Source organism: Serinus canaria, chromosome 20 (assembly GCF_022539315.1).
Source record: "Serinus canaria isolate serCan28SL12 chromosome 20, serCan2020, whole genome shotgun sequence".
NCBI classification, from domain to species: Eukaryota; Metazoa; Chordata; class Aves; order Passeriformes; family Fringillidae; genus Serinus; species Serinus canaria.
The window spans coordinates 6,293,142-6,313,496 of record NC_066333.1 but is presented as its reverse complement, the minus strand read 5'-3'; the positions used below and the strand labels follow the sequence as shown (position 1 = coordinate 6,313,496).

Genomic DNA, 20,355 nt, shown 5'->3' with positions numbered 1-20,355 from the left:
TACACAGGATGACCAGTGTCATCAGGAAAGGCAGGGTCACCAAATTATCTATATGCCATCCATCATGATAGGAAAAACATGTTTCTTTTCTATGGAACAGGGTTGGAAGTTATACAGCCCTCTTGTCTGCCCTGAGCTCCACAACAGCAGCAAAATTACCTGGCACCATCATGAAAGGTGACTCAGGGCTTCAGATTTCATTTTGGCCTCATCTCACACACTGACTTGTGAGTTCCTAGCAACATTGCCTCACTTCAATTTTCACCTATCATTAAATCTTTGCTTCTTATTAACCCTATTGCAAATCGCAGCCCAGCCTGGGCCAGGGGAATTCAGACAGAGCCTGACACTGAAAATATCCACCAAAATGCATCACTAAAGAACTGGGAATATCTTGTGGAATAACAACCCTGCACAGTGCTCCACATGCTGAGATATGCTGGGAGAAGGGTCCCCACACATCACCATGATGCTAACAGCAAGTGAGAACAAGAAGTGCATCATGCTCCTCTTGTGCACTGTGAGGTCGCAGAGCAGCTCCTTCAAAAGCAAAGCACCTGCTCCGGCCTCATTCTGCTGAACCCCAGAGATGCTGATGAGGGCAGATGCACAGGGCTTGCTCTGTGCTCCTGAACAATACAGATCCTGGAGCCACACTGCCTATGGCTGCCTTAAGGTCCCTCCCCTCATTTCCTCCATCTCAAGGACTGATTCAGACCCGAGTCTGGCTGGGAAATTTGGCTTGGTGCTCCTTTTGCTCTCATAAGTCAGTGGAATGGTTTGCACCCTGGTACCTCCTGTCCATTCAGGCAATGTCTCCACTCAGAGGGGCAGTGGGGAAAAGGAGGGCACTGATTTCAGCTGCTCTGCTCTGCCTGCACACTCCTGTCAATCAGCAGATGACCCATTCAGGGCCATTTATTTCTGGCTGCAACTGAGTTATTTGGAAGCCATTTCAACAGTTGTTCAGACTCCTCAAAATAGGCTGCCTGCAGCTCCAGGCTCCTTGCTCTCTCCTGCTGCTTTCTTCTCTTCCTGAATAATTTACTGCACAAAAACCCCCCAACTGCCTGGAGGGCACACACTCACCTACCAGCCTTCATTTCCCAGCACTTTTCAGCAAGGGTTTTGGCTTACATCCTTGTCTAAGGGAGGATACCCTGAAATTCAGGGCTCAGCAGTTATTTAGGGATATGGGGCTTGCTGAGCAGGATTGCCTGTGCCAGACACAGCACGGTCAATCTGCCAGGACAGCAGGGAGAAATACAGCTACCAAACACAGCTGGGCTCTCCTGGCTGTGTGAGCAGCAGCTCTCAGTTCTAGCAATATCCAAGGCTGGACTACTGTCTGTTTGTTCCTGGATGTGAAGAGATATATTCTTGTGCACTTTGGGAATTTAGAGGTTTAATAGAATCACAGAAGAATAACATGCATCAGGAGCTTAGAAGGTCACTGAGAGAGGCCAGGACCCAAGTGAGGCCCTACACAACAACAGCAAGAGGATCCAGCACCTGAGGAGTCAGGAGTGGAGGTCAAGCTGCCCCAACTGTTTTACAGAGACTGTTTCAATTGTCTCATTCAATTGCCATGGGTGGAAAAAATAATCTAGCTAGATGTCCAAAACCTCCCCACAGGGATTCCAGTTCCTTTGTTTCTGTTCTATAAATACCCCAGTGTGCAAAGGGTGACTGTAGAGCTGTGAGTGGCAGCTGGGGGGCTTATGTGAGGATCAAGCGACATTTACCCATTGTTAAATGAAGTGCCATGGGCTGGCTCATGCCCATGCCTGGGTGTTCTGGTGTTTCCCCACTCAAAGCCAGCTCCAACAGGCCTTACTGGGTGCTGGGTGGAAGAGGCAGCCCTCCAGCACGGTGTTTCCCCAGCTCATCGATGCAGGACAAGGCGGAGGAGCAGGGAATTTAGGAAAATCTGTCAGCATGACTCTCCCCAACCAGGCAACAGTTCTGAGCTGTTCCCATTTCCCACTGTGTGCCCTGTGCTGGGAGTGGTACAGGAGATGCAAAGACACCGAAATCAGAGGAGGGGTAGGTGTCAGGTTTTGCTGAGCACGAGTCAACCTTTGGCTTCTACCCCCAGTTTTACCACTGTGATAGTCCCCTGTGATCTTGCCTCAGTAACCATGGGACACTCACTCCAGGCAATAAATCCAGAAAATAAGAAAGACAGAATGAAAATGTAGGCACTTGGAATTTTATTTTCTGCTCTGTTACTGCCTTCTCTCTCTGTAAAGGAAAGTTTTCCAGGAAGAACATATCTATCTAACTCAGTCCAGGGGAAAGTAATGGCATTCACAACGCTGATTCTAATATTACACATTTCATCTACTAATCTTCAGTGCTTGGTCTCACAGAAAGAACCTCCCAAGTGTTTACCCAGCCAAATAATTAGCAGTGATACTAACAAATTAATAGAGAATCAGGAAAATAGTATTTTTTATTAGCTGCTTTCTTATGGGATATTACAGCCCCTAATTAGCAGTCTGATTGTTCTGAGGCCCCACAGGATACAGGTTTGTGAGTTAATGTGCAACACTGTTCCCAGAAAAAGCAACAAGGGATGTATCTACAGGAGAGCTGCAGATAGCCCTGAGCTTGCTTCCTGTCCTGCCTGGTGTTCTGAGGGCTTCAGTGTATGGAAAAGCATGAGAAGCTGAGAAACTGTGGGGTTTTCCTCCAGGCTACGGCAACACAGTGAGTAAAATAGTGGTGCCAGGAGGACAGCAAATCAGCCAGGACAAGGGGCTGGCTGCAATTGAGCAAAAGAGGATTTAGGATAGACAGGAGAGCATTTTGTGGAGTTATTAAGTGGGTGAAGCACTTGAACAGATTCCCCGTGGAAATTGCAAGACCCCTCTTGGAAGATGCCTCTGATCCTACCTGGCTGGTAGAAGTCTGGGGAGAGCTCCCTGGCCATCATTCTGGCTATGCCTGATTCGTTGTTGGCTGCCTGAGCTGCCTGCTCAGACCCTTCAGCCTTGGCTTTGGCATGAGCCGTCCTGCAGAGAGAAGAGGGGAGAACAGTGAGCACCCCCTGAGCCAAGGTCATCCCACTCACACAGCAAACCCTGGCTGCCACCAAAACTGCATCAGCCCAGCTGGCATAACACTCAGGATTTGCCCACATGGCCCAAAACCCTACACTCAGGGACAGAAAAAAAAGAGCAGATTTTCAACATGGAAGGGGCCTGGATGCTCAAGGGTAAGGTGGAAAGGCTGCACGTAGGGAACAGGGCAGGTGTATTTGCAAATGTGAGCATGTTCATGTAGCAGTGAGGCAGCAGGCACTGCAGAATGGGCTCATTGCTGTGCTGCTCAGAGGAATGACCATGGCATAACACAGGCATGGTTGGTGGCTGAACTCCTCTGTGTGTCACCAGCCCTGAGCTGCTGCACCTTGCCAGAGGCAGTGTGCCCCTGCTCAGCACACAAGATGGGTTTTTCCAGAAATTTCTCTCTTGCAGCTATCCAGCAAACAACATGACTTGCCCAGGAGCTTTCTTACTTGCTGCAAGCTGACAGGCTGATCTCACCAGAGCTATTGTCTCCCTCTCAGCTTGGCTCTCTGAATCCTTTCCACTCCTTCCCAGCACATCTCCTCCTTGCTCCACAGGGCTGCAGGTTTTGGGAGTTATTTTACTGGCCAGCTGTCATATTCCTCACATGCCTCATGCTCAGGGCCCTGTGATCTTCCTGCTAAAAGCAGGGATGGCTTTACAGCCCAGCTGCTCCCAGTCTGGGAAGGAGCTGACTTCAACCAGCAATGCTGCACCTTAAAAATAAGAGCGGGTGAAGAACAGTATATTCAGCTGCTTTGCTGCACTCAGGTCTGAGAGCTGCCTTCCCTGTGCTCCCACTGTCAGATTTTCCAAGGCTCCTTATATTCCCCATTTCATGTACAAATCCACATAATTTTGTGTGATAAGCAGTTAGCATTCCTCAAACTCCAATTCGCCCTAAATTACAACCTTTAATGTGGTCTTAGGGTGTCTGACAAGCCCTTTTCAGGTGCAGGTTGGTATCTGGTCATGTTTAAGGACAAAAAAGGAGGAAAGATACAGTTCTCATTCCTGCAGTTAAAACACTCCAGAGGAATTTTTGGGCAGTTAGTCATGAAATGAGGATTGATTCCTTCCCATTAAACTGAGATGCAGTAGGCAGACAAGGCAAGCTGAAGTCTGAATACTCAACAGGTGCAATGAAAAGATGATAGAAATGTTGTTCTGAGACCCTTTCAAGGGAGAAGATACACACATATGCCATTCTGAGTAGCTGCAGGGAAAGAACTGAAAGTAGGGCATCAATCCCAACTGACACAGGCAATAGTGTGACTTGACAAAGGGCCAAAAACACTTCTCAGGGCCCTGGGATAGAGAAGAGGATGCAGAGCTGCTGTGGCTCAGCCTGTCCCTGCCTGGGATGACATCCCACTCTGCTAGAGCCATGATTCACCTCCCTGCCCACACTCACATGTTATCTCCCTGCTTTCTCTGCAGGTTGAGCTGCCTGGGATTGCAGTCATTCTTGGTCTTTTTATCCAAAATTATTACAGCTCCTGGAAAACCCAGAGACATGATGAGGCAGAAAACAGCATTTTTAGGCTGCTGCTTGCAAGCAGGGGGTCTGAGCCAGTTCTGAACAGAGAGAGCACCTCCTTTTTTGGTAGCATATAATCAGCATGATTAATTCCACTATAATCTGGCAGGGGCCAAGGGGAATGTGTCTGTGCTCTCCATGCCTGGGGGATCCGAGTGGGCTGGGTGTGCAGTGCCTGGGGCACACAGCCTGCCTGGCGCCAGCCCCAGGGAAGAGGCTTTCCAAGGGAGGATCCAGCTCTTCATCCTGGCAGGACGTGCTCCAGGCCCTGCCTTTGACCTGCTGCTCCTGGAGGACGAGATTCACCATCAAGAGATGAAATTCTCCCTTTCAGTTGCTCTCTGAGCCAGGCAGATGCTATCCTGACCAATTCCCAGCCAGACAATCACCCAGCTGGCCCCAGCTGGAGGAGCAGCAGGCAGCTCCTGGCAAGTGCTTTCCTCAAAGCAGCACCCAAAGAAGTAGTCTGGAAGTGCACTAGATGTGGGGTCTGCTCTCACTAGTAAGGACAGAGCTGGACATGTCACCAAGTGGGTGCATGGCTCCTGCATGCTCAGCTCTCTGCCAGCACCTGGGGACAACACAAGAGAACAGGGCTCTCTTGTGGAGGGCTGTGAGCAGCACTGCATCCCTTGGTGCCTGGGGATGCTGCAGGTTGAGGTAGCTCCCAATTCCTGCAGGAGAGATGGCAAGACCAAGAAGATCCAGTCTGGACTGCAGAGGCTGCAGTGAGGATGCTGTGGGTAGTGGGGAGCTGAGCCATTGCTGTGAGACATCACAGCCCCAAGGGTAGCAGGGCTCTGCAATGAGGGGTGTGAGGGCAGGGACACTCTGGGGAACCTCCTGGGCTGCACAGACAGAGTGGTGATAAGAAGATGAGCAGCACAACTTTGGCATCCTGCACTGCCCTACAACAGCTCTCACTCTGTGGGACACAGCTGACCTCTGCTCCTGTCCCCCTGCTTGCAAAGTCATCCCTGAGTGTTTGATTTCGGGGGACTATTGTCAACACAGCTGCCCTTTCAAATTTGGCAGCTCCAGCAGACCACACATTAGCCCTGCTGGCATCCCAGGAGAGCACTGCTCTCCCAGCCAGCCTGCCCCAAGCAGGGATGCTGATGCCCTGTGCTGGGTCCCTCCATTGCTGAGATCATTTACCTGGCAGTAGCCAGGTGAGGAATGTTTGGCTTTCAGAGACACCAGAGCTTCATGGTGTCTGAAGTTCATCTTCCCTGGCTAAGCCGCACATGCCAAGGGCACCAAGGGATACAGTGCTGCTTGCAGCCCTCCAAAAACCCACACTGAGGGTTTAGTAGCACTGTGACAAATGCCAGCCTAGAGGAAAGGGTCCAGCCATAACAATAACTTCTAGCTGGCCTCGAGTATCCCTGAATTTATTATTTATCTGCGTGGCTGGCAGAGCCTGGGAGCTCAGCACAGAGGAACTATCGGCCCTGGCAGCAAAGCAGGAGACAAATGCCAGCCACCCTGGGAGAGCCCAGTGCATGTAGCACAACAGCCTGCCCCTGGGGTCTGCCAGGAGCAGGAGCTAAGGAAAGAAAAAGCCCAGGGAGGTTTGAGAGTATCAGGAAGGTGATTTCAAACCCCAGAAGTGAAATGTGCAAGAAGAAAAATTTCTTCCAAGGTTATGATCTTCTCAAAAAGCAAAATGAGCTTTCACAAAAAGGAAATACCAGCCTTGATAAATTTGATGCTATTCAGGCACGCTTTAATCAGGGCCACACTTTTTTATTTATTGCTGTTGTGTTTTCAGCTCCCAGTAACTCTGCAAAACAGCCCCTGCAAAAACCAGCAGAGGAGAAAGTCTGGAGATAGAGGAGCTCAGCAGGAACCGAAACACAGACCCAGGGGCTTTAGAGCAGCCAGCAGCAGAATCCAAAAGACCCTTTTCAAGGCAGCACTGGAAAATGAGCCACGAACAATAAACACATCCAGCTGGAGGAAATAAACACAAAGAGGGACCTTTACAAACCCACACGGGTGCTCCCCATCCCAAAAGGCAGCGCTGCCAGGATGAGCACTTCCCAACTGCACCCTGAGCCATCTCCCTGGGCAGTGCTGTTAAAAATAGCTCCGGTGAATTCTTTGCAAGGAGGAGCAGCAGCTCGGAGCCGAGCTGAGGGGAGGCATGTGGGCAATGTCTGCAGCCCCTGTCCCAGCCCTGCTGCCACTGCCTCCCGGCTGGATCACAGCAGCTGCCGGGCTTCACACCCCAGCAGGGCGGGAGGGTTAAATGCATCTGCTGCTTTATTTGCTACTCTGGCATGGCTCTAATGCTCTAATCGTTTTTGTACTAGTGCAGGACAGAGCAGCACTCCTGTCCTTCCTGGCCATCTCCCAGAAACATTGCCTGAATCATTCCTCCAACTGCTGCTAAAATCCCCCAGGGACACACGAGCCGCAGCTGAGCACCACGCTAACAGGTGAGGCCCAGCCCCAGCCAGCACCCCGGCTCTTTGGACAGTTTATGTGGTTTTGCACATCCACATTGGATTAGACTGCAAATGAAACTGGAATTAGCAGGGAATACTGCAAATACCAGACAGGGCTGGGGTGCCTGAAGATGCAGCAATGACCTTGCAGCTAGAAATAGGGGAAGAGTTCAGCTCTCTGCCCTCACATTTGCTTATTGGGGGAATGACAGACCTGTCCAGTGCTGTGCTTCCTTCTCCAGGGTCCCCCTTCTCCCATTGATTCAGCAAACCCTGAGCAAGGACCAACTGAACATCCCTCCAGCCCAACCCATTCTATGATTCTATGATTCTTGCCATTCTTGATATTAGGAGCTGTCTAGAAGACCATAAACAAAAGTAATTCATGAGTCAGTTCTAGGAAGAGTCTTCTGCTGAACTTCCCTCTCCTGGAAACTGGTTTTTCCACTCCCAGCCAAATCCCTGCTCCAGCATTCAGCAGGACTCATTTTGTCCTTCTGAAGAAACTTAAAATGATTGTTTGTCTTGGCAGGAATGTTTGCAGCACTCAGAGGGGATCAAGGGAAAGCTAAAGAAGTGTTTTTGTTAATGGCAACATGATCCTTTCTGTGCTCACATCGTGAAGGGCAAGAAGACAAAGACCTGACCAGCACACACCTGGGCTGGGGCTGGGACTGGATGACATTTAGAGGTCTCTTCCAGAATTCTATGACTCTACATCCTGACTAGGACAGAACTTTCTGGCTTCTCCATTTGACACACCATCTTCATATTCGTGTCACCTCTCTAGCTGGAGCACCCCTTTCTTCCTGCTCAGTCCCAATCCATCTCCTTTGTGTCTTTCCCTCTGCCTCCACATGCACACAGATACCAGCAAAACTCTGCTACCCTCATTTGCCTGTAACCATCCCACTGGACTGAAATCCCCTCTTCAGTTCACCTCTCTTGCCACTTTCCCTGCCCTCAGTCAAATGCATTCATCCCATCCCATGGCTGTCCTGCCCCGACAGACAGCTGTACCATTCATGTTCCTTTTGCTCTTTTTGCTTCATCACTCCATCACATGGAGTGCATGTATCCCCTCCACTTCCACTCTGACATCCCTGGGGTGCATGAGCCTTTGCTGCTTTATAATATCAGCTCTGCACTTGCAAGGTGTGATCTAAATTGTGAAATAAGCATAAATCAACACAATTTGCATCCTAAAGGAAACACCTCCATACTACTGAAGCAGAAAGTCAAAAAAGAGAAGCCATCCCTACTTTGCAGAGCAGCTCATGAGATGCCCAAGGCTATTCCCTCTCGGTACCAGCACTTACACAGAAGTGGTAGCACTTTGTACATGCCCAGGCTACTTGGCTGGATCAATCAGACCTTTTCTCCTTCCTTCCACAGAAAGGGCATGACCAGGCCATTCAGCCCAGAGAAAAGCATCCTTTTCTATGCAGTGCTTTAGCAGCACAGGCCTGGCAGAATTCCCTGCCACCTAACAAGATCAGCCTTTATGATTACTTGGTGAATTTTTAAAATACCGAAATGTTATCCTTAGCTCTAAATAGCTCTGAGTCACTTGCATCTTTCACTGAGGGATACTTCCCTTTGGAACAGTTAAAGTGATATTAATCTTTCAGCAGACAGTTCTTCAGCTGTCTTCAATGAGAGGACAACCTACTCACCCAAGCCCCACGTACAGGAGGATCTTCCCCATCAGTCTCTGCCAGCCCGAGTGCCCCGGGAGCTGAGCAGTCAGCAGGGCCTGGCTGTGCCACCCTGCATGGGAGCCCATGGGTTGTGAGGAGCCCATGGGGCTGGCACAGCCCACAGCTGCTCTCTGTTTCCCCCACAGCCCTAGGATGCAGCCAGCAGCTTCCCAGAGCTGGATACAAAGGGAGCAGAGCAAGCCAGAGCCTGCCAGCTCAAAGGGCTGCTGGCACCAGGATGACACCATGACCCAGGGACATGACACCACGGGCAGGACAGGCAGCTCCTGGCCCTGCTGGAGCCTGTCCTGCCAGCACAGACAGGCTGGGAGCAGCCTGTCAGAGCATCCACAGGGATATTTTTGGGAAAAGAGGGATTTGCAGCTGCCAGCTGGACCCTCTCCTTCTCCCCCTGGTTTTCAGGGCACTCTACTGATCTGGGTGCAGATTGAGTGGAGCCCCGAGGAGCAGGAGCAGGTCCCTCACAGCAGCACAACCTTGGGGCTATGCCCAAATGCCAGTGATTTATTCCAGCTTCCAGAACACCCTTACCAAAGGGGCTCAGCAAATGCCCTGGGGCTGAAGGACCCTGATTGCATAGGTGCTGTAAAGATGTTTTGATGCACTAGTCAGTGGGATAACCCAGCTTCTTTCATCTTGCAGTAGTACCTAATTAAATTAGGGTCCTTCAGCCTTTCCATCCATAAGAGGAGTGAGCTTTACCAGACTGCCGGATTCACCAGCATTAAAATAGGTCAGAAAGTCTGTGTTTTCATTCTAAGATTGTCGGTTTTTTCAACCAAAAGTCTTAGCACCTTCTAAATGAAATGTTTTTCAGATTTCAGTAATCCAAACCAAAGAGTGAGGAACTACTGAATCTGTTTTGTGAGGGTTTTTTTTCCCAGTCAAAAAAAGAAAAGTGGAATTTATTTACTTTTTAGGAAATGAAGGTGTATTTCTTAAATATTGCATTTGCCCAAAACCCCTGTTACTTATCAAAATTTAAAGAAGGAGCCTTTTTCTCCCAGACCTGTAGGTCTCTTGAGTTGTTGTTCACAGATCTGAGGTCCAGGAAAAAGAAGAGATGGAGCTGGGAGGGCACCAGCCCACATCCCAGGCTTCAGTGCCTGCAGCTCCCATGCACCTGTACCCAAGGCTGCTGAGAGCACCCAGGCAGAGGGGACACCAGGTTCCTGCCAGCCCTCAGTGAAGAATCATCACTCTTTGCAGGACAAAATGAAAAACTTGGACTGAGAAAGCCAAAGGACTCTGGCTCAGCACCAGGATAAGCTGAAAAAAATGCCCCTCTTCCAGGAGAAGGGAGGGGTTCTGCATCGCAGGCTTTCTATTTAAATTGGACGTTTTACTTAAATATTATTTCTTTTTCAAGATAAGGCTATTTCACATTCCACTGAAATGAGGATAATCTCTGAGCAAAGCATGGTTGAATTGAATGATTTCAAAGCCCAGCTCCCTGCTGGCTGATTGCAAGCATTTGGATGGGAGTCAGAGCCCTCTTGTTGCACGCAGCAGCAGATCAATTGAACGAGATGCTATCATTTTCTACAGTCATTTTTGCAGATTAAAGTCACACTTCATTTTTCCCTTTCTGTATTTGTAAGCTGTTGAGATAAGGATTTCCCACAAGGTCAGAATGAACAGCCCATTAATTCCACTTTCCCTGCCTGGCTGGCTATCTGAATTGTACCCATCCCTAGGGCTAACATCCTGCCATCCCATCTCTGCTGCTCTTGAGGGGATCCCTGCAAGACAGAGCCTCACTTGCCTCAACCCTGATAACCCAGGAAGCCCTGGAGAAAGCTGTGTGCTGTCCAGCAGATGCCTCCTCCTTGGAGCTACTGAAAATCCACGTTCCTTCTTACCCTAATAAGGCATGAAAGTGCCTGAGGAAATTCATGTGAGGTGGGTGGAAAGCAGATAAAGCCATGCAGCCTCCTCTGGAGTCAAAGCACATCGCATGTAAAGAGCACAGTGGGCCAAAAATGTGTCAGTGCTGGAGCTGCAGCCAGCCTGGATGAGGCTGTTCTGGGAGAGGGCTGGAAGAAGGGGGTGAAGGCATCACACCATCACTCAGCCACTGACACTGAATCCCTCCAGCCCACAAAGCCTCACACACAGCCCCTCTTTGTGAGGGGACACACTGTGGGTGTCCTGCAGCTGGGGTGGGTGTCTGATCCTGGCTCTGACCCCAGCACTGGGGCTTGCTGTCTCCATGGCCACACTGGATCAGGAACAGAGAAGAGTTCACCCAAACCCTACAGCCCTCTCCCTGCATGGCTCCAGTGGAAGGAGGATTAGGCAGAGGTTTGAAAACAGCAATATTTCTGCAGAGCTGGAGACTGCTGTGCCACACAGAAAGTGGGAGAGTCCTAGCCCTGGGCTTCAGCTGCTGCAGAAATAGATGCCAGCAACTGGGCTCCTATTAAGCAAGGGTGATGAAACAGGATTATGCTCTTTATAAACACACCAAGCTTTGTGAGAAACATCTTTACTGGGACAGCAGGACTGAGGAGCGTCCCCTCAGTGCTGTGTCCTGGCACTCAGCTGTAGCAGGGAGCCACATGGCTGCCCTTGCTTCTCCCTGTCCATGTGCACACTGACTCTCTGAACCCTGTCCATGGAAGTTCCAAGCTGCAGATTCCCATTTTGGGGGCTGTGAGGTAATCAGAATTCCTGGAGCAGCCAGAATACCGAGCCATCAAGGAGAGCTGTGCTCAGCTCAGGCCACTCCACTGCCTCCAGGTGTGGTTGTACCTTGCTAGAAGTAACCCTTCCACTGCACCCCATGGGGAGGTGAGGGGTAGTGCTTGGTTCCCCTGCACCTCCTTGCACTTGTCCCCATGAGAGCTCAGGCTGTGACATCTGTGATCTTTGCTGTCTGCAGAAATGCTGCTCACAACTCTTGTGTCTCTCCCTGGCAAATAGCAGCCAGTAACCCACCCGGGGTTGGGAAAAACTCTGCCCATCTCCTGCCTGCTGCTGCTTCCTAATTACACACCTGTACCTCACACTCAGAGCTGTGGAGTCCTGGAGCAGAGAGATTGTGAGGCTGGGAGAGCACAGGAGGCTCAGTTGCTCCCTCCTGTCCTGGCAGGGCTGTCCTGAGCCACGGCTGCTGCTGCTGCCCACTCTCACAGGGTGGCCATGAGCATCATGCCCTCCTCTGGCTTCAGACCTAAAAGTCTATGCTAATGCCTGTGCCTCTAGCTAAAAGCATATTTAAAAAAAATAATTTTGCTTTTTCAGAGCAAGTCCCAAGTCTGATTCAACAGACCTAAAATCCCAAGTCTGAAATCTAGCCTCAGGGGAAGCTGAGCTGTGCTGTCAGCCCCAGAAGCACCAAGGCCACTGTGCCTACCAGCCCAGCACTGCACTGGACACACAGTACCCCTCACCAAAGAGGTGTCTGGGGAAGATATCCCTTTGGTTTGCCCACTTTCCCCACCATGAGCCTAAACCCCCAAGAGCAGCGAGGACGAGGGCAGAGCTGTGCCAAATAAAGCACCTTCCCAGTGGGAGCGTGCAGCCCAGCCCCAGCAGCGTGGGCTGCCCCAGGCCCAGCTCTCAGCTGTCACACTCAGGCCACGCTGATAAAGCCCTGCTCTGCCTGCCCTTATTTAGTCAGAAGCCTGTGCTGACTGCAGCGATTTTGGGACGTCATTTGCACCACAGAGCCGCGTTCCCCAAGGAGACGCTCGCTGCTGCCCGGCCACGCAGCCTGGAAATGCTGAGAGCAGGGAGATGGTGGCGACACTGCTGGGAGTGCAGCCAGGCACAAGAGCCTTGGAAAGTGATACAGGAGCTGCCAAGTGCTCTTGTTGTTTGAAGAGAGAGCTAAGATGTGCCCCAAAGTCATGGGTATGGGTAGAAAACCAACTTATAGATAGAAAACCAACTGAGGCTTCAAAACCAGGCAACAGCTCACACTGAGCAATGCCCATGGGTTGGTGGCATCAATTTAATGCCTGACACTGGAGCTCTGTTGTGCTTCCACACAGCCCAGGCTCACCCTAACGAGCAAACCCCACTGAATCAATAATTGATGCCCCACACTTCAGAAAAGAATATAGAAAATCCTACAGATACCTACTGATATTACATTAAAACAAAAATAAATCCAAAATGTATTCGTACTCATAGTTGTACTCTCCACGTATAAACTACACAGGGGCTACAGGGCCAGCACATGAGTACAAACTAGTGAAACACAGCAGCCATTATAGCCTCAAATATCTTGCTTTCCTACTGATCCCGTGACATCCAGCAGATGTATCTGAGGTGCTCCTGCCAGGACATGCACCCTTCAAAGGATCTCAGAGCCTGGCCAGACCCGTGCCTTGCAGGACACATGGCCAAGTCCCTCCATTGATTTTGGTCCAAGTCACTGGGAAGCACAAGCATGTGCAGAAGCAGACCACGTCATATACTGCTGCAATGGGACAGAGGTGGGATTTGCAGTATTTACACTCATTTTGTCCTTTAAAAGCACCAGAGAGAAGGAAAACCCCTGTAAAAGCTGCTCAGCTACTGAGCACACAGGTTTCAAAAAATCAAAGGTTTCCCTGCAGACAGTCCTGCCCTTCCTCTTGCTTTATTTAATTTTATTTTAATCTGAAGAGATGAAAGCTGACCATTTTCATGCTTCTTCTTCCTGTATTCTGTGGGACCATCCTCCCCACCTGACAGGCAAACACACAATGCTCCCCAGGCACAAGGAGCATCAAGTACCCGGGATACAGAGCACCCTATTCTGTACCAGTCCATGTGCCCAGAAAGCTGCAGGGCAGCTGTTGCACACCTCAGCATGGTTTTGAACCAGCTCACTCATAGCCTGGTGGCAGCTGTCCCCTCCTCACAGTCCTGCAGCCAGTTTGTCTACTTCATCTCCTGGGAGGTGAAGCCTGTGGTCCCAGGCTCTTCCTGGGCTCCCAATCCACCCCAACTTTTTTTCAAGGGAGTCCCCACTCAGGATGGAGTGGGGGAAAGGGGAGGGTGGAGAGACACAGCAGGTGCCTTCACCTGGTATTGCAGGAACAGCCAGGTCCCAGCTCTGACAGGAATCCCTTGGGATCCCAGCAGCTCAAGTCCTGCAGCACCAGCAGTGCAGGGCAGGGCTGATGAACCCTCATGGTGTGTGTTAAGTGTGTTAACCCCACATCCATCCGTGGCCACCACTGGGCAGGAGTGAAGCCTTGTCTGCCAGCTGCCACAGAGGCTACATTCCAAGATGACTTTTCTCCCGAGTGAGAGCAGCCTGGGTGAGAATTCACATTCCAGCTTCCATCAACTCCATCCCTCCAGCTGATCCCCAGAGCTGCTGAGGGATGTGCCCAGGGTTTTTACCCAACATCTGAGCAGCACCAATGGGCTTTCCTTGGGGTGAAGCTAGCTGACCTGGATGGGCTGCTCAGGAGAGCATGGCCCCATGCCAAATGATTTCCACTGAAATAATGAAAAACAGAGCTGTTCTCTCAGCTGGCAGTGAGATGATGTCCTCAGCTTCTTGCGCAACTGGGAAAGCAGCTGGACTGCCAACCCAGGAAGATTCAGGAGGGAGCTGAGGAGGCCAGGGGAGCACTGAGGGGGCAGCAGAGGCAGCAGGACAGGCAGTAGCTGGCACTGCCCCCAGCTCTGGCTGGAACACCAAAGTGAAACAGCACTGTTTCACTGGGATAGGAGCCGTGAAGCACCCTCAGACATCCTCGGAGCAGAGCGTGGGGCAGGGAGCTTTGGTGACGGCTCTGACCATTGTCCCTGGCTGTCACTGCTCTCCTGCCCAAAGCTCCCAGGCAGGGCACCCCTCAGTGCTGCTGCCAGCCCCCAGCCATGCACCCCAGGGCTCAGCATGTGCCTGGGATTCCTGTGGTGCCACTGGCCCGGGCAGCTTCCAGTGCTTGGGCTTGTTTTCCTCGGAATTTCTATCCCTAAAGAGCCTTTTATGGTGCAAAAGGGAGAAATCTGACCTTCTCCTGGCATTTCACCCCCAGACAGCAGGAGGCTGGAGGCTACAGCAGTTTAGTTCTGCAAGGGGCTCCCCCGAGTGCCACAAGCAAATGAAACTCAAACGTCTACGTACAACAGCACAGGTGTGCAGAGGTAGCTGGGAATTCACACAGCCCACCTGCTGTGTCCTGATAATTAGTGCCTAGTAATATTCTAACATACAGAAATGTCATATCTTCCCCAGGAAAGGATGGGTGTAGCCTCAAAGGCATTTTTTTGGGGTAAGGGACAGTGCCATCTGAGGAGAAATGTAAATGCTCCATCTAAAAAGCTCCACCTCACAAGTATGAGTTCAGGCAATGTTAATGACAGTGTAGACCTTCTATAAACTGTAATAATCCATTTTCACAATCTGTCTGCAATTACTCTGCCCTGGGTGTGGAAATTGAGGCAAGGTTCAAGGCCAAAGCAAAACTTGTGGCAGACCTGGGGTTTAAAGTAAGGACTTTCTCCAGGAAAAGTTATGGAGATTTATTCTCTACCACAAATCTGAGGTGAAAGGAGGTGGGAGGAGAGCATGAGTCAGATTTACAGAAGGCATCAGGTAGAGAAAGTAGCTCTGCCCTGAGCATGATACACCAGGAATAAACACTGATGGCAACGCTGAGTTACAGTTTACAGGACAGGCAGCCTGAATTCCCCTCTCCCAGCGGGTCCAGCTCAGCTGGAAGCTGTGCTGCAGGAACAGGACTGGGGTTCCACACTGCCAGCCAGCACAACAACCCCTTCCCTGCCCAGCAGCCACACCACTGCAGGGTATGCTGGCTGAGGGCTCCCTGGAGGAAACCAGCTTCCTTCCATGTCTTATTTCCTCCAGCTCCAAGGTTTCCTTAATAGGAAATTATTCCCCAGCTGCACTGGGGAGGGATGCAGTCCCCCGCCAGGGCAGCGGGTGCATTCCAGCCCCTGACTGAAAACACTGCAGAGCCGCTTTTGATCCAAAGTGTAAATAGTGTATAATAAAAAGAGGTTTGTGTAAACCAGCCAAGCTCTTGGGGAGCAGTGTTTGCAGCTCCAGACTCCTTATTCACACCATAGCCACACGCTTTTCCCGGGCACAGCAAAGCTGGTGTTGGGCTGAGCCTGCCCTGCCAGAAGGATCCAGGGCCCCACGCCACCCCAGCCTGTTATTTTTATCCTAGCTGGCCCTGCATGGAGCTTCACTTGCAATCCTGCTGGGTTTTCTCCACCAGTCCCTGAAGCAACTGGGTTTTGATTAAAAAAAAAAAAATCAATCGTGCTCCCCACAAAAGTTTGGAGAAGAAATGTCTGCCAGGAGAGTTAAGTGGGGGTTTCTCCAAGGAGTGGAATGGGGTTTGGGAACAGGTGTCCTTCTTGTTTATTTCCCTCCTCTGGTTGATAATTAAGTAACTGATAATTAAACAGGAATTAAAAGGAGTGAGACAGGACAGCTATGGAGTCACAGCTACTGCCCAGAAGTTGAGCAAAGCCTGTGCAGGGTGAGGTTTTCTTGGTGAGGTCAGGTGAAACCTCAAGGACTGTTACAACCACATTTCCCCAAGGAACAGGAAAGGAGCGAAGGCTCCCAGATCTCTGTTCTCTGCCAGGTCAGCTCTGAGACTGGCAGGAATGCTGCAGGAGGAGTGTGCTGCCAACACAGCTCAGACACAAGCAGGGATGTGAGCTGGAGGAGGAGAATTTCCCGTGCCCTTTCCAGGCAGACCCTGAAGCCACTCTTATTTCCTCTCTCCTCCATCCCAGGAGGGACAGTGGAGCAATTACACTCAGCTGCTAAAACTGACAACCCTAATGCATCCCACAAACTTTCCCCAGAGCCTCATTGGAGGCTCCAGGGCTAAACTGTGTTCTGCTGCAGCCCAGTTTGTCTGGGACACGTCTGGTTGCTCATGAGCCTGTTGGATTTATCACCATCAAACCCTCTGTTTCTCAGGCTGCCCCGTCAATGCCCAGTGGTTCTGACAGCAGCATCAAGGAGCAGCCTGGATGCTCCCCATCCTGCTGAGTGCCAGGGCTGGTAACAATTTCTGCTGTCCAGCACCTCCCCTCTGGACCAGTGCTGCAGGGGGACAGGAGAGGGGATGAGAAAAAGGCCATCATGGGATGGGGCCATTCCCACGGGAGCCTGCGTGCCGGAGCTCCGAGCACCCACCTGGATGCCGCAATCTCCGACTTCTGCCGGGCAATGGCCGCGGCCCTCTGAGCCCCCTCCACGCTCCTGTCCACCTTCTGCCGGATCTTGGCGCTCTTGAGGGGTATCACACGCTTCTTCATGCCCTTGACCAGGACATTGTGGCGGTACTTGCCCTCCTCCTTCTTGCCGTCGGGCAGCGTGGTGCAGCCGTAGCCGTGCCGCAGGTTGTCCAGCCACTCGCCCTCGTACTTGAGCCCGCTGGAGCGCTCGCTGACGCCGAAGCCGGCGCGTTTGTCGTTCTTCCACTCGCCCATGTAGGTCTCCGTGGTGGTGGCGTCGATGTCGGACTCGAAGGGGGTGTACTCCTCGCCCTCGGCACCCTCGCCCAGGCTGACGGTGGAGGTGGCATCGCTGGCGGCCGAGCTGATCCCGCTCTCGCTCTTGAGGAAGCTGACGCGGCTCTTCTGGCTGGCCAGGGATGACTTGGACTCGGACTTCTTCAGCTTGCCCAGCAAGGAGCCCCTGCGGAAGAGCCCCCCTTTCTTGGCCTTGCCGGCCTCCGCGTCCGCGTAGAGGCTGAGCGCGAAGCCGCCGCGGGTGATGGTGGGCGAGAGGGGCAGGCTCTCGGCGTTGGCGGCGGGCGAGTCCTGCTGCGGCAGGGTGCCGTTGCTGTGCTCGCTGCGCAGGGAGGACAGCGAGGTGCGCAGCGGGGAGCGCACCACGGAGGCCATGCCGTAGGGCACGCTCTGGCGCACGCCGTAGCCGTGCCGCATGCCGTTGGTGAACTGGCCCTGGTACGTGCCTGCGGGAGACAAGACGGGCAGCGTGAGAAAGCGCCTCGGTCCTGGCACAGCGAAGGGAGCCGAGCTCTGGGGCTGCGCTGAGCCCAGACCCGCTGGTGCTCACCCGCATGCAAAAGCATCAGTGCCCAGGGAGCAGAGGAGAGCAGCCCAAGAGGCTCTGCTGGCAGGTGACAGCTGATTGCAAAGGGACTCAGGCACCGGGGGACACTTTGCAGACCCACTCAGTGTATGGGATCTGGAATTTCAGCCAGAGAAGACAGAGGGAGGCGGCCCCCAGGGGTGGATTTTAGGCTGTGCAGAGGGTGGCAGCAGCCCCAGAGGGCATGTGAGCTGCAGTGGCACATCTGCCCTTGGCTTGGTGACAGTCCCTTTCAGCCTGTTCTGCAGGCTGTCCCTTGCAGGCTGCCAGCACCACCTCTAGACCCCTGAGTCAGGAACCCACATGTCCACGGACTGCCCTGATGCCTGAAGCCACATCTCCTTGGCACTGACTTATGGCTTCTCTGAGTTCCCATGATCAAAGTTTGTGCCACACTGCACAAAGAGATGGGCAAAAAAGGGAGAGAAGCATTTCTGTGTGAGGTTCCTTCAGCTCTGCCCCAGAGAGCAGCACGCCACCCCACTCCTCCAGATCCAGCTCAAGAGGGCAGATGGTGTCATATGATGGGAGACACGGAAAAAGTACGTGGCCACCATGGCCACGGTGCCAGGGCTGCACCTTGGGTACAGGACCCTGCTAAGAACCAGCAGGACTTTGGCAGTGACACCTTGAAGGACTGTGCCACTGCTCCTTTCCAGATGCCCTGATCCCAAAGGTGAGCACATTTGCAGGCTCCAGCAGAGTGGAGACCCCCACTCTGACTTTTCTCACTAGGATGTTGAGAGACTTAAATTAGCTGCATCAGAGACCCCACAAAAAGAGCTCATGAGAAGGGCAGGGGGCTGGTGGGGCAGCAGGCAGCCTTCACCCACAGCACCCACCATGCCAGCACAGGGAAGGTCAGAGCATCCCTGAGCCCACTGGATTGGGATGGGATGGGATGAGCCATCTTCCCAGCCTGGCTCTCATCAGTCTATAGATGCAGTTGCCTCAGAAATGAGCAAACCACCCAAAACAAAGGCAGCATTCTGCTCTGCTCCTGGCATTACAGGACCTGGAATGGGCCACCACAGAGCAGCACCCTGTGGAACAGAGGCTGCCAGCAGCTCCCTCAGCCTGGGGCACAGGCAGAGGGTGATGGGGGAGCACAAATGCCTTTGGAAAGGCCACCCTACTCCTTTACTCTCCCAGGTGCTGCTTCGTGTCAGCGAAGGGTCAACTGTGCTGGGGGTATTTTCTCAGACATCTGTCCTAAACCTGGTTTGCAAAAAGCACTAGCCCACCAGAACACACATGATTTTGGGAGAGCAGGCACTCCCACAGTCCTGGGGAGGCTCAGCCAGGGTTGGGCTGAGATGGAAGGGGGTGGCCCATCTTCAAGGCATTAATCTCCCCCCTCAGACACTATTGCTGAGCCCAGGGATGACCCTGCTCCCCAAGGAGCAAATCCAGTTCCTTCTTTGGCGATCGTGGGAGTGCATATTTTACAGTCTCCCAGGCCACTTCTGCAGCATAATCTCTCCTCCCAAGCTTCAGGTTTCGTTGAAATCCTCTTTGGACCTGCCTGTGGAGTGTTAACTTACAGTGCTGAGGGCCAGGAAAGACAAGAAGTGCCCGAGTGAGCAGCAGCTGCTGTCCTGGGTGAGCTGCCCCCAGCCTGTGACACAGGGGATTATGGGGTCCCTGTAAACAGTTGGTCTCCCCTACAAAAATGTAGGGGTTCAGGTAGTACATGACATCTGCAGACTGCAGCCAGCCATGGGGAGCCATCTGCCAGAGCAAGGGGCCATTTTCCATTTTCTTGGATGAGTCTGAAGCTCTTCTAGGGAAAAATAAGGAAAAATAAGTATGGGTTTGGGCACAAGTCAGGAGTCAAGGACCATCACTGGAGATCCCAGGCATCTGGGCATGTTCCTCACCATGCTCCCAAATCCCTCTCCATACAATGGTGATGAGTCTTCCTAGTGCAAACTGAAGTTATAGAGACCCACAGTGCCCCCATGTCCCTCCCTGGTGAGGTCAGTGCTCCATCCCAGCCGCCCAGCCAGCGAGCAGGGCTGACACATGATCAGGGTGACATCGGAGACCTTCTCCTAGGATGGGAACAACTTCACACGTATCAGGCTGCAGCTGGTAATGCCGCCATGTTAATGCCCTGGAAAAGGAACTCTGGAAAATCTTGCAGGTTAAGGGGGTTCACTCACTCCTCAGGGGTCAGGTTGGAGCAGCTGCTGCACTCCAGCAAATCCCCCTCTGTCCCCCTCGACAGCACAAGAGCCAGCTGGGTGGGAAAGCCACATGGCACAATGAGTCTCAGGGAGCAGGGATGGAGTGCCACCCTCATTGCAGGGTTCAGCTCTGCAGGCGGCTCTCTGCTCCCTGATTTCAGCTTGTGCAGTACCAACACTGCCCCTGTAACCAGAGCTGCCAACCCTGCCCTGTCTGGATGAAGGCAGGGCACTGACACAGTGCTGCCCACGGCTGCCCAGCCGAGGCGGGGGTGAGCAGGCACTGCCATGTCCCTGTCATGCTGCCATTCCCTGGCCAG

The 20,355-nt window shown here is 52.3% G+C and overlaps 1 protein-coding gene across 1 annotated transcript in view; it reads right to left on the bottom strand.

Moving 5' to 3' along the window:
* JPH2 (junctophilin 2) overlaps positions 1 to 20,355 on the bottom strand; it is a 31,293-nt gene that overhangs the window by 5,945 nt on the left and 4,993 nt on the right. The window contains exons 2-3 of the mRNA XM_030233454.2: positions 16,923 to 17,706; positions 2,899 to 3,017 (exon numbers count right to left, since the gene is read on the bottom strand). Of these exons, the coding sequence (XP_030089314.2) occupies positions 2,899 to 3,017; positions 16,923 to 17,706 (903 nt within the window). The remainder of the gene's footprint in view (positions 1 to 2,898; positions 3,018 to 16,922; positions 17,707 to 20,355) is intronic.